General features: G+C 38.4%; 1 protein-coding gene across 3 annotated transcripts in view; it reads right to left on the bottom strand.

Moving 5' to 3' along the window:
• LOC121327734 (TBC1 domain family member 4-like) overlaps nt 1-16,947 on the bottom strand; it is an 84,900-nt gene that overhangs the window by 12,391 nt on the left and 55,562 nt on the right. The window contains exons 3-13 of one of the 3 annotated variants that reach the window (XM_041271916.1): nt 15,428-15,517; nt 13,311-13,415; nt 12,982-13,114; nt 11,876-11,967; nt 11,328-11,438; nt 10,607-10,726; nt 8,442-8,516; nt 6,947-7,182; nt 5,752-5,907; nt 3,092-3,252; nt 1,136-1,345 (exon numbers count right to left, since the gene is read on the bottom strand). In XM_041271916.1, the coding sequence (XP_041127850.1) occupies nt 1,136-1,345; nt 3,092-3,252; nt 5,752-5,907; nt 6,947-7,182; nt 8,442-8,516; nt 10,607-10,726; nt 11,328-11,438; nt 11,876-11,967; nt 12,982-13,114; nt 13,311-13,415; nt 15,428-15,517 (1,489 nt within the window). Of the gene's footprint in view, nt 1-1,135; nt 1,346-3,091; nt 3,253-5,751; nt 5,908-6,946; nt 7,183-8,441; nt 8,517-10,366; nt 10,544-10,606; nt 10,727-11,327; nt 11,439-11,875; nt 11,968-12,981; nt 13,115-13,310; nt 13,416-15,427; nt 15,518-16,947 lie in introns of those variants that run through there. The other 2 variants (XM_041271917.1, XM_041271918.1) reach the window with 2 other exon arrangements.

Genomic DNA, 16,947 nt, shown 5'->3' with positions numbered 1-16,947 from the left:
TTGGACAGCTGCACAAAACTTGGCAGATATTTGACTCTCCTGTTGGTTAAACTTACTGTCAGTACCTGCAACTGAAACAGACATAGTTTATGTCCCATCCAGCTAACTTAAGATTAGGCTACCGCAGAGAAAATGCAGATATTCAATTGGTTGTTCGTATCGAAGAGTACGCACAAGCACGACAAAAGCGAGCAGCACTGTCAACAGACTGCTAAGACGCTTTTGCTGGAAAACATGTTTAAAGCTTTATTTATTTTCCTCACACTACGACCCGCTAGAAATGTGTTCAGGACCCATAATTTAAGAACAGCTGCCGTGGGCATGATGGCCTGGCTTCACGGGCACGAATTTGAGGACCACTGCCTTACAGAAAGGGGCATGTGTTTTTATACAAGTAAAAATCGAAAGACCAAGACAGGAGTTCCCAGAGGACAAAGCACAATTGGCCAAGCTCGGACCAGGTGGGGAGGGTCTAGTTCGGCCAGAGTGTCCTTTGCTCACCGTGCACCAGTGACCCCTGTAGACTGGTTGGGCACCTGCAGGCCTGCCTGTAAGTTGCCCAGAGCTGCATGCTCCTCCAATGCTGTAGCTCTGAGGTAGCTGCAAGGCAGGTCTACAGAGTGAAAAGAAACGGAAGGCTGACGGCACGTTACAGAGGACACGTGTGTCTGTCTGTGTGTCCTGTCTCACGAGTCAGCAGCAGTGGTGAGCTGGGTTGAAATAAAAAAATAATTGGGCTTTCCAAATTGGGGAGAAAACGAGAAAAAATAATTGTCGATTCCAAAAAGAAAAAAAAAATGAAGTATTTCAGTGGATGCCAGATGAGCTACATTGATAGAAAACCACAAAATGGATGGTCTGGACTGCATTATGCGATGGAAGAATGGACCTCCTATTCATTGCAATGGGCTTTGTGGTGTCATAGTTCTCTTTGAACCTATGTTTTTTTTTTTTGTTTTTTTTATTTTATTTTGCATTTTATATTACCTCATGGCCATTATATATTATTATAATTATATTATTATATCGCAACACAACACTGTTGGAGATGGCCACTGTGGGTGGCTCCATGCACTCAGCTTTACCTGAATGTCAGGTTCAATGTTTTTGGTTGAAGCAGGAGTGTTTAACTGACCTTCGAGTCTCTGGTTCTCTTTCTCCACTCGAAGCAGCAGAATCTGCTGGTGTACGGCTTTCCTCCACAGAGTGTGCAGCTCTTTGGGGGTGCGCTTCCTCTTCTCCCCATCACAAACACTATCCGGCTGCAACAAGAAGGTGAGTGGGTCCTCCTGCAGAGCAGGGGCCAGTGGAGACAGGGGCAGGAGCTCATTGACATCCAGTTGGTCTGAAAGGCAGCCACTTAATACGCTATGGGTCATATCAACAAAGCATTTACTCCAATACTAGATTTGATGTTACAGAACTAGGAACAAACCATAAAGGTGCATGCAAGCGCCCATTGTCAATCTAAACAAAATTTAGTTTTAGGACCCATATCTCTCAGCAGCCATTGTAAGAAATCACTGTGTCACCATTTTACAAACACCTGTTAATTTTATAACGCAAGAACAAAAAAATTAATAAATTCAAGCACTCTCAAGTTGTTTGTTTTGTTTTGGAAAAAAAATATGGAATTTTAACCCTTCAAAAAACAGGATTACTGCACATTTGAGCAAACAGCCAAGCCCCAAGGTTTACAAAATTAAATGTATTAACATTTTGTCCTTTAGGGCTTTAAGAGGTAGCACAACCAGTTACTGGTGATGATCCTGTGACATTTTTTGGTAGAACAGTGTGTATGTGTGTATATATATATATATATATATATATATATATATATATATATATATATATATATATATATATATATATATATTAGCTCAAAGAGCCAGCTGCCCAACGTTTCGATATGTTGTACATATCTTTCTCAAGGGAGCCTGTGTTTGAATCAAAACATTGGAGGTATTTATAGGTGTTTGACAGCATGACAACTACTTGTTATTGTCTTTTAGACAGGCTAAAAGAACTGAATCTGTTCAGTCTTGAACAAAGAAGACTACGTGGCGACCTAATTCAAGCATTCAGAATTCTAAAAGGTATTGACAATGTCGACCCAAGGGACTTTTTCAGCCTGAAAAAAGAAACAAGGACCAGGGGTCACAAATGGAGATTAGACAAAGGGGCATTCAGAACAGAAAATAGGAGGCACTTTTTTACACAGAGAATTGGGAGGGTCTGGAATCAACTTCCCAGTAATGTTGTTGAAGCTGACACCCTGGGATCCTTCAAGAAGCTGCTTGATGAGATTCTGGGATCAATAAGCTACTAACAACCAAATGAGCAAGATGGGCCAAATGGCCTCCTCTCATTTGTAAACTTTCTTATGTTCTTATGTTCTTATATTCAAATCCATGATTTATTCTTACATGATGTAATGGTATTCTATATGTGACATCACTTTTACTTATATCTTTAAATCTATATTAATTCTAATTAACATTATTTTATATAAACTTATATTTATATTATCATGCAATGCTGGCTCTGAGGATCAGCCTTGATATGGTCTCCCCAGTGCATCAGCATGCACAACTTTTGAATTAAGTTTGTTTATTTAATTATTTTGAACTTTTATATATTTACTGGAATTAATTAGTTCATTCTTTTCTGTTGAGTCCCACTGGCATAATTGTGTTGGGTCTATTTATCCATTTACTTTCTTTTATTCTTCTATATGTCGCATTGTCTAATTTTAGCTGTTCTAATACTACAAACTTTACATCATTTATGTCATGTCCTTGACTGGTGAAGTGCTGTACTATTGGTTCATTCATTTTTTTATTTCTAATTAATGAAAGGTGGTTCTGAATTCTTTTATATAAAGTTGTTCCAGTCTCTCCAACATATTTTATTTCATTACATTTTTCACAGGCTATTCCATAAACAACAGTGCTATTTTTACAATAGGTATTAATTTTTATATATATATATATATATATATATATATATATATATATATATATATATATATATATATATATAACTAGGTGTGCCCTGCTATTTGAATGGGCTGCAAGAAGGCAACGATGACCTTTACGATGCACGGCAGCAGGAGATTTGTTCATGGGCGACGCAACCTTCAGGAATATCTTCTGGCGCCAGGAGACTTGTCGGGGAGTCAGGGGGGCACCCCCGATGTTCAGAGAGTCACTACTGCAGCCAGAGAAGGTCCTTTTCCTCCCTTCACCATTACTGCAGATGAAGCACAACAGTCAGAGCACAGAAAAAACCTACGGACTACCAGTTACAAAGTGGTTTACTCTGTAAACATGTAGTCAAGATTCTCACTGGCCATTAAAGTCGGGTCAAAGAAAGGATATTATAGTGTTCTCTGCTCCAAACTACTATACTCTCTACTTCTCCTATTTGTTATGATTTTATAGGTTGAAATTCATATTAACTCACTGCTAATTTTAATAGGGGTCTCAAAATGTGCTCAAAAGAGTTATTTTTTGTAAATTATTGGGTGCTCAATTGTTTTCCCCCCAATTTAGAGTGGCCAATTATATTCCCTCACTGCTGCAATTCCTCACTCAGCTCAGGAGAACTGGTTCAGTGGGAATCCCCCGATCTCGAGACCAAGACAGTTTCCTGTATTACACCCAGCAGCATGAGAGCTAATGGCCTCTCCCTCCAGAATCCCCAGTGAAGATGCAAACCTGCGCTCTCCTGACCGTACGACTCACCCTGCACACCACACGGACCTGCTTTTACCAGGTGAACCACTCAGAGATCCCCCCCAATGTGCTCCCAATTTAACATTGAGATACTGTTTTCAATTAAAATACTCTGCATAAGAAATACTACTTAATATTGAATAAGTAGTGTTAAATAACAACAAAAAACTCATATCTATTGAATCTTTTCAGTTTTAAATGGTTTTGAAAATGCTTTATTATGCATGATTATCTGTGCACTTTGAATATCAATGTGGCCACACTGGTTCCTTTTGGATGGAGATCTCTACAGGTCTTTTTCTAGGCCAGATAATAAACTAATTAACTGAGCGGAGTGAAATATATTAACCTAGAATAAAGACAACAGGGGAGAAAAAAGCGTCAAGCAAATGGGAGCCGAAAACGGCAATAGATCCTGAAAAATTGCAAATAGAATTATTCACACATGTAAAACAAACAAAACAGACATTTGAGAAACAGAGCTGTGAAAAGAAGTACTGTTAGTAGTTACATTAGTAATAGCATTTCAAATGAAAAAGGTAAGTATTGCTACAGTACAAGGTGTGTAAAGTATATTCAAGATTGTACTGCATCCTAAAGCTTATTCAAATTTAGGAAATGATACACATACTTTATAAAGTGTCACATGTGCTGCCCTTTTCCCTTAAACTGGGTACCGTCACTCTGGCGCTGCAGGCAGTGACTACCCAACCAAGACTAAAGTTACCTTGTTTTATTTGTAAAGGGTAAAATCACTCTAGCGCTGCAGGCAGTGAGTGCCCAACCAAGACTGAAGTTACCTTGTTTTATTTGTAAAGGGTACCATCACTCTAGCGCTGCAGGCAGTGACTATCCAACCGAGACTGAAGTTATCTTGCACTGCCCCAGGTAGGGCGTTCCTGAAAAGATGTGCTCTGACATGAAACCGTATGAATGTTTATCTTGTTTTGTTGGAGCTAGTGCTAATATGCAATACTCTATTGTTCTTTCCTAATCAATGTGTCAGCATGCTCATCATGCACAAACAGCTCTGTAGAGCTTATGATGAGAAAGATGTGTGGGTAAGACTTCTTTGCAGTTTTTTTGTAGTCTTCTTTACAGGAAACACACTTTCAGCTGTTTTCTGTTAATATAGCCTGCATTAACAAACTTCACAAAAGGAAGTTGCCTTTATTGTTAAAATGGCTTGGGTGAACAGACCTTACCGATTGGCTGGGGATTTTTAGTATGTCTTGTTGCTTAACTGTTTTGGTCTATCACAGTTTGTTAGTGCTTTAATGTAAAATACAATTATGACTTGTTTCAGAAAAAATAAACCAAGAATATAAGGAACCAAAGGGTTTTCTCACATTTTTAAAACACTGATATGCAAGTTATTGTTTCATTTGAAATACATTAACACTAACTTTCTTATGTAGCTCTTATACACGTACAAGCAATAAAACAAGTACATGTGAATCTCCTCCCATGTATTTACCCTTTAGCCTAGACAGACCTAATTATTTTAGGAATCCCTTGAGGACTTAAACAGAGTATGAGGACGGCAGGGGTTCAGATGCTCAAGTTAGTCCAGAGTGAAGTCACACATTCTTTTAGCAACAGTTAACACTGAACAAAGCGTTTCTTTTTCATAGTGGAAAATCCATAAACAAGAGCAACACACCCTAATGCATGTAATGCCATGCTGAAGAAGTGTGGACTTTTACAGCTAATTCGATCCCACATCATGCATTCATTATAATAGCAGTAGAATTTAAGAAAAACTTACAAGGTGAGTTAGAGACAATTATAGTAACAATATCCTCAGAATTAAAGGAGAATCTGAGTTGACAGCGAACCAGAAAGGGCCTTTTCCACTATGAAAGCATGCTTTACGGTGAGATAGGAGAATTAAGACTGCCATTTAAGTATAGAAACAGACACTGAATGAATAAGCCCGCTTGATGCAACAGCCCATATGCCCAGAGATTGTTAAAGGGGTGGGGCTGGGGCACGGCCGGGGCAGCCCTCTCACCTCGTGGGGGTCCCAGTGTCAGCCTGTGTGGCTTGCCAGCCAGAGCCTTGGTAAAAGTTTTTCAGGAAAAAGGGAGCTGAGAAGGAGGAGGGGAGGCTGAAGGAGGAGGTTTCGCTCTCAGATACACTGCGAGTGCGTCTTGAAATGTCAATGGGGCTGAGTGAGGCCAACAAAAACAAATCGTATTACACACGCCAAAAAAATTAAAAGATGAGAACAACATAAATAAAAACAAGGCAGCATATCAAGATTAACAATTAATTTTTAGTAATGTTATTTTTGATCAGTAAGTGCCTGTATGAGTTCTAACAAACCACTGAACTAAAATTACACTTTGTAAAACTGATTTTGGTAGCAATAAAATAAAAATTGCTTTTACTTTTATTAGTGTTTTTACAAACAAGTTTCGGCAAAACGTGTTGTATATAAATGTAGAAACTATACAGACATTTCAGTTTTCTTTGTAAAAAAAATGCTGTACTCATTGACTCAGACATTCTATTTATATCTATAGTATGTGTATAATGTGCATGAGCACATATGAATAGACAAGTCATAGAGTTCTGTGGCTTATATATCTTAACAGTATTACCATGTGAGAGATTATCAAAAAAAAAAAAAAAAAAAACACAGTAGCAATCTGCGAGTGTAGAATAGATGTTACACTTCCCTTCCAAGCCCTGTATTTAAACTCTGCTCAATCTAAGCAGTTTCGTCAAAAGAAACTTTGGTTTTAATAATTATATATATATATATATATATATATATATTAATATATATATATATATATATATTTTTTATTCCATAAAAATAAAAAAATTTTAGCATGTTGTTAACTGAACGTCTGTGATGCTGCCACCAATGGCATAACTTTTATTAAAGATAAAGGCAAGCATATATCAGTAGTTTTAATGTAAAACAGTACTTACTAGTTGCAGTTAGTACCCCATCAAAACAGATTCTCATTTTATTTCAATTTGGTTTAAACAATCTCAGTTTCAGTGCTTTTCTTTTGTCCCAAAATGGATGCTTATTTTGCTTCTTAAACAGTGAAACACTACAGTGATAATCCATATAAGAATGCAGAAAAACACAACATAAAATAACTGTCACAAGGCGAGAGGTTGTCAGATGTGCCTGAAAAAAAGGAAGTTGTTACTCTTAATGCCCGAGTGAGTTGGGACTTTGAACCCACCTGCTCTGCAAAAGTTCAGGAGCCACGGAAAGCTGTCGGAAGACTGGAGATTTGGTGTTCTGAGACTTGGAGTCTGTGAAGGAGATCTTCTTCTTGAGTGAAGGTGGGTGGCTGAAGGTGTGAGCACGCCTCCGGAACTGTGGAGAGTCTGGGTCTTCCTCCGAGAAGGGTTGCCCCAGCAAAGACACGGGAGAGGCTGGTGGAGTGGGGGGAGGAGAGTCACCTGGAGAACCATCCTGTACAAGAAACCACAGTGCAGCTATGAGTAGCTACCTAAACTAAGCACACTGACAGAAAACAAGAACACAAAACCTTCTCGATCTACTGAGGATCTATTGTATGCTAATGTTGTGCTTGGCTCTTCGCATCCTGTTACTCACAGCACTATGAGTACATGGTACCGTTAATTCACACTTGGAATTGATTTTGCAGATGTAGCAAAATTACTTTTAGTGGTGTGTGCATGTTCTGTGGAGTTTTTAAATGCACTGGGGGACACACATACACACAGACGCTTCTAGACAGCTGAATCTGTGCTTCCTCTACATATCAGCAGCACACATCCTGCTCTCTTCAAAATATCCTGGAAAACATGTTTTGTTATTTTTAGTTACCACTAGTAGGCAGAACATTTTTTTTAACGGTAAGGGCGAGTGCATTGTTGATCAGCAGTATTTAACGTCAATGCATTTATATTATTTATTCACCTTCTTCATCAACTCACACTTGTCTCTGGGGGAGATGGGACTGGAGCTGCTGCGGGTTAATCCCCACAAGCCTGTCGGCTTGTTCCTGGGTCATGTTCATGTTAGCTTACATTTTGAGTCATATATCACATTCACAGTCTGCTACAGGAGAGACAGTAACTACACTACCCTAACCACTACACAATTCCCAAGTTTCCAACCCCAAAAATGCAGATCTACTCTGCCTCACGGCCGTAAAATTCACATAACGAACAGTCTGCAAGCAAAAGGTGAAAAGTTCAAATTGACTGTGTGGTCAGGCTTGGAAGAGCTCTGGAGATCAACAGAAACAGGTTCCCCAACAATAATTATTATTATCTGCACAGTTTTTTGGTTTCATTAATATGCTTTAATCTATGCAAACAACAATATCAAAATGGTGTAGGGGATTACTTTACTGTCAATACTATGTAATGACCATAATACCATAAAACAAGCTTTTTCACCAGCAATAAAAGCGATTGTATTTAATCGAAACCAGAAGATATTGCATTCAAATAGAATGTGGCATAACTTTCCAACAGAATGTGGCATAACTTCTTAAAACCAATGTCCAGGCAAAATGTGATCTAATGTAGGTAAGTGGTTTGCAATACTGTATATGTATTGGTAAACACCTTCACAATATTGGTAACAGATAATCCTGAAATACTGTAAGTATGTTCCTTAATATTAACTAACATTAACATCATGAAACTGCATTGTGATATCATAAGCAAATGGGAAAGTATCACATTATTGTTACAAACCTTGTCAGATGGTAGGCTATTGCATCGTTCAAAGCTGTCTATGCTTCCGAGACGACCTCGCATTTTGTTGGCTCCCTGTTTGAACAAGTGAAAATAAACAATTGCATTTTAATACTGGCTGTACTATTCAAAGATTTTGAATTAGTTCTACAGGGCATTTTCATTAAATTATGCTAGACTGTTTTATAAGAAGCCAACCACAGTTAAGAACATTCTTCATATAATTCACAAAAGAAAGCTTGGCGAATAAGCCCATTATCACAATGACATATTATTACTTTTTAAAACCATGCCCCTAAAAAATGACACCATGAGAAGACTACCCCTGTCTTCACCTTTTAAAAATGCACATTACTGTGAGAAGAGTTTTATCAGAAACTTCACTAAATCATGTCATGTGCTGTAATTTTTTTTCTGTGTCACATATTGATGCTTTTTTCCTTGGTTGCTGCGGGTGACTGGTAATGAACCACAAAAATGTGTAAGAAAATGTGTTGCAATGGAAAAAAAAAAAACAATAAGCCATATGGGAAGTTCCACACAATGTTTCAGAAGCACAATTATCCAGCAGATTGGCATAATTAGTCTCTTCCCATGAGCATCACAAGTTAAAATAGCATTATTAACAGAAACTCAGTGGCAGATTTCATTATATTATTCATCTGCAGCAAACAGATTAGGACTTATCAGTTTAACTTATTAGTATTTGTTAAAGCCTTCATTTGAATCTGGGCAGCATGATTCTTAACAAGTGTCTAGAATTACCCTAAATGACTAAGTATCATATAAATGTATAAAAAACAGTATTGTCCTTTCTGTGCTCAGACTGCCACTCACTCGTGCCTCATTTGGCAGAACACCACAAGTATGTTGCTGACATAAGTCCCTCGCCACAGGCTATCAGTATCAAAAAGCAGCTCTTCATGACCTGCTGTACATCCACTATATATACAATTGTGTGACAGACTGATAGGTTCATCCCTTTATCCCAAATACAGAAACTCTCAATAATTTGTGATAAAACAAATGTGTAAAGTCATTTCATTACAACTGGATAAGCCGTTCTCTGAACAGAAGCAAAATGCGTGGCATACGTTCAATAACTTGTACTATAGACTGTCCTGAACAAGCCTCACATCAGTTGGAGGGGTGGTTCTCTTAATCTTAATGTAAAACTTGAGTGTGAAATGCAGATGTATAGGTGTCTCCACTAGATCCCTGTCATCAGAAAAGACATCATCAGTGGGGCGTAATAAACAGTAAGAATTACCAAGCGAGCTGCAGGGGGCTATTTTGTTTTTGTTAAACCCACTGACTCATGTTCTCAAGCATGGATTCTGTAATGATACCCCCCATTTATTTTTCTTTATGTGCGAGTGTTTTGTTTGGCAAATTCAAACATCAGTGTACAAGTCCTAGCGTCTATTATTTTCAGAAACAACAACATCTTTCATAACACTCCTGCCATTGACTGTATCTGTTTAAATTTGACCTGAGATTCATAAAACAGCTCTGAAAAAAGTTTGATTCTCCAAAGCATGCAATTACCCTTTTTCAAGCAGGGCATTTAGAAGCAGGTGTAACCATTCCCTTTAAGCATATTAAATGTTACATGTATTTACTGTTAACTTACAGGTAATGTTACAACAGAAGAGTGTAAAAGCAGAGGCAAATATGAACAGGCATTGACTATAAAAGACACACTGCTTTATAGGAAACTGCTGCACTGATAGGATCTTACTTTCACAAAATATGAACAATTTGAAGACAGCAATACACTTCTGATAAAGTAGTTAAGACAGATATTAATTAACTGTTCCTAATTCTAAACCAAGCATAATTCAGATATAAGTACCCTCAATAATACAGATTGAGACTGAATATGAATACAGCATAATACATTGTTACTGTGTATTGCAACTTACATGTCTGGTTTGTGGCTGGTGTTTTCTGCTCTTGTCCAGCTCCCATAAAGACTCACTGTGGAAACAGTTCTGTATCTCTAAAGTAACATTACTCTCCCCCTTTGGGCTGTCCTTTATTTATTTAAATTCATTATTTTCCCAAATTAATCAATCATTCACAATATCACTGAAATGCCAGCTCTTACACACATTAAATTGTGTTTTTTTTTGTTTTTTTTATCCTATAGCAATCTGTCTTACCCTGGAGAAGATGTTTTCCAGGGAGCTTGTCAAAGACTTCCTGGCCTTACTTTTCAGAATATCCAGTTTAAACTTGCCACTGCTCGCTGGATGTTCAGGAATCGCACTGTTCTGTGCATTCTGTAAAAAACACAAGAAGATACAGACAGGGTGAACCACCTGGTGTTCGAAAATGCTAGTTTACGGTAGAGAAGGAAAATACACCTTTAACTTCATTGTGGACATCTATTGAGTTTCGTTCTAGAAACGGATTACAGAGAATAGAGACAAAGCATTATACATGGCACTGCAGTATGCATTGAAGACTGAACCACCTAACCCCTATACATTTACGTATATACATATCACTCAAATGCTACTGCAACAAGTAGTATTAGAAGTGTCCTTAGGGTTTGGCAAATAAAACTATGGAAGTACAAAAAAAAAACACACAATGTGACTAATTACTTTAGACACTGCAGCTTTAATTCAAATGAGGAAACACATGAGAGGTGTCCTTATCAGTTGTGGCTGCAGACCCGTTCCAATCTTATTACAAGAACATTACCAATTCTCTTTCAACTAATACAATATACATTAGTCAGCAATGTACAATAGTGTTACAATGTTTTACAAACTCTTCACATTTCCAGTTGCCGTCTTTGAAATATAATGACCTTAATTATTTCAAACAGAATAAAGTTCACTTAAGAGTAAGAAAATGCAGTAAACAGCACAGTACCAGTGGAGCTTCTCCGATGTGAAGGTGTGTTTTCTGCTTGGCTTCACACAGCTGCCGCAGATGAAGAATTACCAGCTCATTCTCTTCTTGGTCACTGCCAGGCTTCATTTTCTGTAAGGCAGTGCGAAGACGCAACAGATGTCAAAACTTGTAAACCCAATGCAATTTTTCTGTTGGCGTTCCACTTTCCAGGTGAGTTAAACCGATACTGTTAACAAGCATTTTTGTCAAAAGAAAAACTTTTTTTTTTTTTTTACTTGAATAAAACCTTTGGTACATGTAAAGCTGGCATACTTATTTGATAAGCTCTTGTAGCTCCTTTTAAAAGAACATCTCCTGATCGGCTAACCAACGTAAAGGCCGACAACACAGGCTGGCAGCACAGGCTGTAGAATTCTACATGATACATATTTTTGAACACCGGAGGGACAAATTGTTTAAGAATGAGAGGTTCCTGAAATAAGATAATTGAGCTGCAATGTGTGTACGTTCTCTTTGTAGGTTCCAGTTCAATAACTGGAGTCAGGTTCCAATCCATGCAATAGTACCTGAACACGTTCAAAAATGTCAGCTTGTTCATTGTCAGTCAAAAGGGAGAGCTGTCTCTGTATCACAAGCTTAGCTCTAGGTGGATAAAGCCCTAGACAAGAAAAAAAGGGGGGAAATAAGTTACAAAATATCTAGTGTAGGCAATGATTCTCTTTGTTAGGAGAATTAAGGTAATTGTTAGGGATGCAAACCAGTCTGGTATACCTTAAGGAGACCCAATCCAAACAGTGGACCCATCCATTGGATCTTATATATTATTTTACACACAGAAGTCGCGCTTGGTGTTTTAAAATTATTGGAGTGTGAGTGTGAGTGTGACTCCCATATACATGATTAGTTTTACACAAATAGAAATGATGCATATATTATATTGCTAGACCACAGTTTTCAGTAACATTAGTGACGTCGTCACAAGCGTCGTCTCGTTGCCACAGCAACAGGCAGATTATAAAAGAGAGAGAATTACAGGGGTGGCCACATTTTGTATTCTGAACCAGCCTAGTAGTAGCTATAATATATAATTCCGTACTGGTATTTTAGACTCTCAAAGGGTGAAATGTCACCCTAGACTGGATATCGCATTGTTTTTTTTACAGTCCAATCCACATCCCTAGTAATTATACCCCATATGTCCTTTGCTTTAAAAATAAAAGTGGAGGTTTGCTGTTCAAACAAAGAAGTAATCACTTCTAAGATGAAATATACAGAATACTGAGAATAGCAGGCCTGAATCATGCCTAGTAATGCAACACAATAAATGTGTTACAGTGCCACAAATGTAAAGCTTGGCTAACTTCATGCCTGTTCACAAGTGCAGTTACAGTTTACATTTACAATTTAACAAAATGATTTTTTGTGTGTATATTCCCCCCCCCCCCCCCCCCCCCCCCCCATAACTAAACCACCCAAGTAGTTATTGTTTTACATGTGCAATGCATTACATTATTTTTATCAAAGGTTTCAGGCTAAAAAGTAATTTGAATTTGTGGTCTGTTTGAATTTGGGGTTTAAAAAGGTACAGATTGAAACTGATGTTTCCATTCCATTACCCCATTATACATATTTGGGGAAGGCTGAAACTGCCAGACAAAGACAGAATCTGTACCTTCGATCCTCTCACAGAGTTTATGCAAGTCATGCATTGGGCAGGCCTCACACAGTTTAATTTGAGTCTTTGCGTTCTGAAGATCAGCGGCGGTACTAAAGGCTTGTTTTAGAGTCAGCATCACTTCATCCACCTAACAGAGGAGACAAGGTTAAACGTAAGATGTATTTGAATGAGGAAAAAACATCAAGCACAGAAAGAGTAATTATGCACAGTAATGTATTAGTATAATTAAGTATACTTAATATATACATTTCCTTTTTTTCAAATGTAATGAACATGGTTCTAACATTTTAAAAATAGGTTTTTAAAAGTACTGCAATACTAACCAAAGCATCGCTTGCACACTGGAACACATAGCACACATACTGGCATGGCCGAGATTCAACAGCTTCCCGGCAGATTAACCCAAAATGATCAATGTTTTGTATTCCCTTACAAAAAAAAAAAAAAAAAAAAAAAAAAAAAGAGTCAAAACAAGTCAATTCAATTATTGAAGTTAAATTGAATTACTGTTTATGTGGTCAATTATACTACAGGTAAGGTTAATAATAATAATAATAATAATAATAATAATAATAACAAAAAGTTACAGACACCTTGTTTACAAGAAATGCATTACTTTACCTGTGCTGTAGCCCATGCTGTCTGTATAGTTGCTGAGATCCGGGCAACACAACTACATTCACGTTTCTTGTGAATGTTGCAGGTGTTCTGCAACCCTTTATCACATACCAGCCCAATATCTATTCTTTGTATTGAAAGTTGTGCATGCATGTGCAGTCACTTGGGAGATCAATGATGTTTTCACACTGTATGACAGACTTTAGTCATATTCAGGATACACTATCTGCATTCCACATTTGGTATACTAGTACCGGCATTCTGGATATTGTCAACACATGTACAGAACTTAATTTTAGTATATGGTACTTTCCTTTATGATATATTGTATAACATGAAACCCTAAAAAGCACTTAACTGACCAGCAGAGAACATAAGAAAAGGATACCGCAGGTGAGGAGGAGTCCGTTTGTGTAACTAGATAGATTGGCATTGGCATAGCACTGCTGGAAGGATAGCACTGCTGGAAGGATAGCACTGCTGGAAGGATAGCACTGCTGGAAGGATAGCACTGCTGGAAGGATAGCACTGCTGGAAGGATAGCACTGCACTGCTGGAAGGATAGCACTGCTGGAAGGATAGCACTGCTGGAAGGATAGCACTGCTGGAAGGATAGCACTGCTGGAAGGATAGCACTGCTGGAAGGATAGCACTGCTGGAAGGATAGCACTGCTGGAAGGATAGCACTGCTGGAAGGATAGCACTGCTGGAAGGATAGCACTGCTGGAAGGATAGCACTGCTGGAAGGATAGCACTGCTGGAAGGATAGCACTGCTGGAAGGATAGCACTGCTGGAAGGATAGCACTGCTGGAAGGATAGCACTGCTGGAAGGATAGCACTGCTGGAAGGATAGCACTGCTGGAAGGATAGCACTGCTGGAAGGATAGCACTGCTGGAAGGATAGCACTGCTGGAAGGATAGCACTGCTGGAAGGATAGCACTGCTGGAAGGATAGCACTGCTGGAAGGATAGCACTGCTGGAAGGATAGCACTGCTGGAAGGATAGCACTGCTGGAAGGATAGCACTGCTGGAAGGATAGCACTGCTGGAAGGATAGCACTGCTGGAAGGATAGCACTGCTGGAAGGATAGCACTGCTGGAAGGATAGCACTGCTGGAAGGATAGCACTGCTGGAAGGATAGCACTGCTGGAAGGATAGCACTGCTGGAAGGATAGCACTGCTGGAAGGATAGCACTGCTGGAAGGATAGCACTGCTGGAAGGATAGCACTGCTGGAAGGATGGCCCTTACATACTTAAAGCAGCTTCCACTTCTTCCACAGATCAGATAGCAACTTACAGCGAATAACCAATTGTGGGGGCCTTATCCAAATAAGAGAGTTGCAAAACAGTTGAACATTAAAAGGGGGATTAATTGAAATGCTGTACATTAATTTTTTTTTTTTTTTTTAATATCAGTTTTCAGTAATATATATCAAACAGTACTGCTGAGACCAGCAACATGTATTGAACAACCAGGCAGGCAGTTCAGGGATGAAAATAGGTCTCATATGAGACGTTACAATCAAAGTCATTGTAATTCATTGTAATTCAATAACATGAAATGCCATTCAATAACACATTCTCCGGGAGTATACAGAATATTGATGGGACTGGCTAGAGGGAGTCCGAGATGAACTGATGTAAAACATCTAAAGAAGGGAATCCATGGAAACGAGTATGAAATATCAATGTATATTTCCTAAAATACTAGACTGAAACCCCACCCCAAATTCTGGAACTCTTTAAACTTAGAAATACAATTAGTTTTGTTTTGTTTTGTTTTTTTTAAATGGCAAATATAAAAAAAAAAGATACCAACCTGAGAACATGACGAAATATCTTTAAAATTCTTTTCAAGCACAACTGTTTTAGTGTCTGGACTAATGAGGTTCACTTCAAATCTTCCAACCTATTCATGAAAGAAAACAATGAGTGTATTGTTAATCTGTCATTTGTCATCAAGCAGGAAAACAAGTCTGTTCAATCTTGTGATGCTTAAAACTTATCCTATGACAGCGCTTAGGGCAGTTTTGTAAACCATGCATAATAAAAATATTTTTTTAATTCAAGGACACCGAAACTTAACAGATTTCCCCAAAGATACCATTTCTTCACTGCAAACCACATACATTCATATCATTACAAGGTACAGGCATATACAATGTATCTTTATTAGGTGGAGGGATTGACTTGTTGTAACCTACAAGGAGATTAATTAATAATTTAATGTGCAGCATACACCAATATAGAAACGGCCACTGCCATTGTAAGTACAGTAGAATGGCAGTAGAGTTGATTTTAATTAAACTGTTCATATGAAAGTTGTGGGGTGATGTAAGACACAGACAAATGCCCACTAAGCAGTGGGCTGAGATCACTGAAATGCAAATCTCAAAAACAAGGAAATGGATCTGTATCACCAGCCAAATCAACACGTTTTATTTTTTTCCAAAGACCCGATTAAAGTTTACTGTATCTACTATTGGTTGGCTACTATTGGTTCATTTAAATAACGTATGGCAAATCAGAAACATAAGAACATAAGAACATAAGAAAGTTTACAAACGAGAGGAGGCCATTCGGCCCATCTTGCTCGTTTGGTTGTTAGTAGCTTATTGATCCCAGAATCTCATCAAGCAACTTCCTGAAGGACCCCAGGGTGTCAGCTTCAACAACACTACTGGGGTTGTGCCTTGTGGTCTACTTTGTTTACAAGCCGCTACGCACTCTGGTGTGATCGTTGGCTCAAGACTGCTGGAACTCATAGGGATCAGCAGGCATCCAGTGCAACCACAGTTTCAGCTGACTCAACTACAACTGCTGGCTGTAGTGGTGCGAATGCAGAGGAGGCCTGTGACGTGTGCGACAGAGGAGGACAAAGAAAGGGCGTCAAAAAAACGCAAGTATGATCAAAGTTACATTGAACTTGGATTTATGCAGGCTGGGAACACTGGTTATCCCCAGCCAGTGTGTCCTATGCTGTGAAGTTTTATCAAATAACAGTCTTTAACCGTCTCTTCTTCGCCGGCATCTACAGACTAAACACAATCAATTTAAAGACAAATCAGTCTTTAGCGATTAGCCTACTTAGCAGACATTTTTTCTTCCCTGAATGAGCTTAAATTTAGGCCTACAGAGCTTAAGTGCCACTATTTTTTAAACCCATGACAAAACTGAATCTGATCACGAAAGAAGAGAAGAGAAATATAATTGACTGCTTTCCAATACTGCAGGAATTTCTCACAACAAACGAGATGCAGTTACATGAGGGTGTGAAAGCTGACATTGTGGAGCACTTAAAACAACCTGGCCAGGAACTTATTAAAATATTTTCCCAAA

This window comes from Polyodon spathula, chromosome 15 (assembly GCF_017654505.1).
Source record: "Polyodon spathula isolate WHYD16114869_AA chromosome 15, ASM1765450v1, whole genome shotgun sequence".
Classification (NCBI taxonomy): Eukaryota; Metazoa; Chordata; class Actinopteri; order Acipenseriformes; family Polyodontidae; genus Polyodon; species Polyodon spathula.
This window is presented reverse-complemented; position numbering and strand designations above follow the sequence as displayed.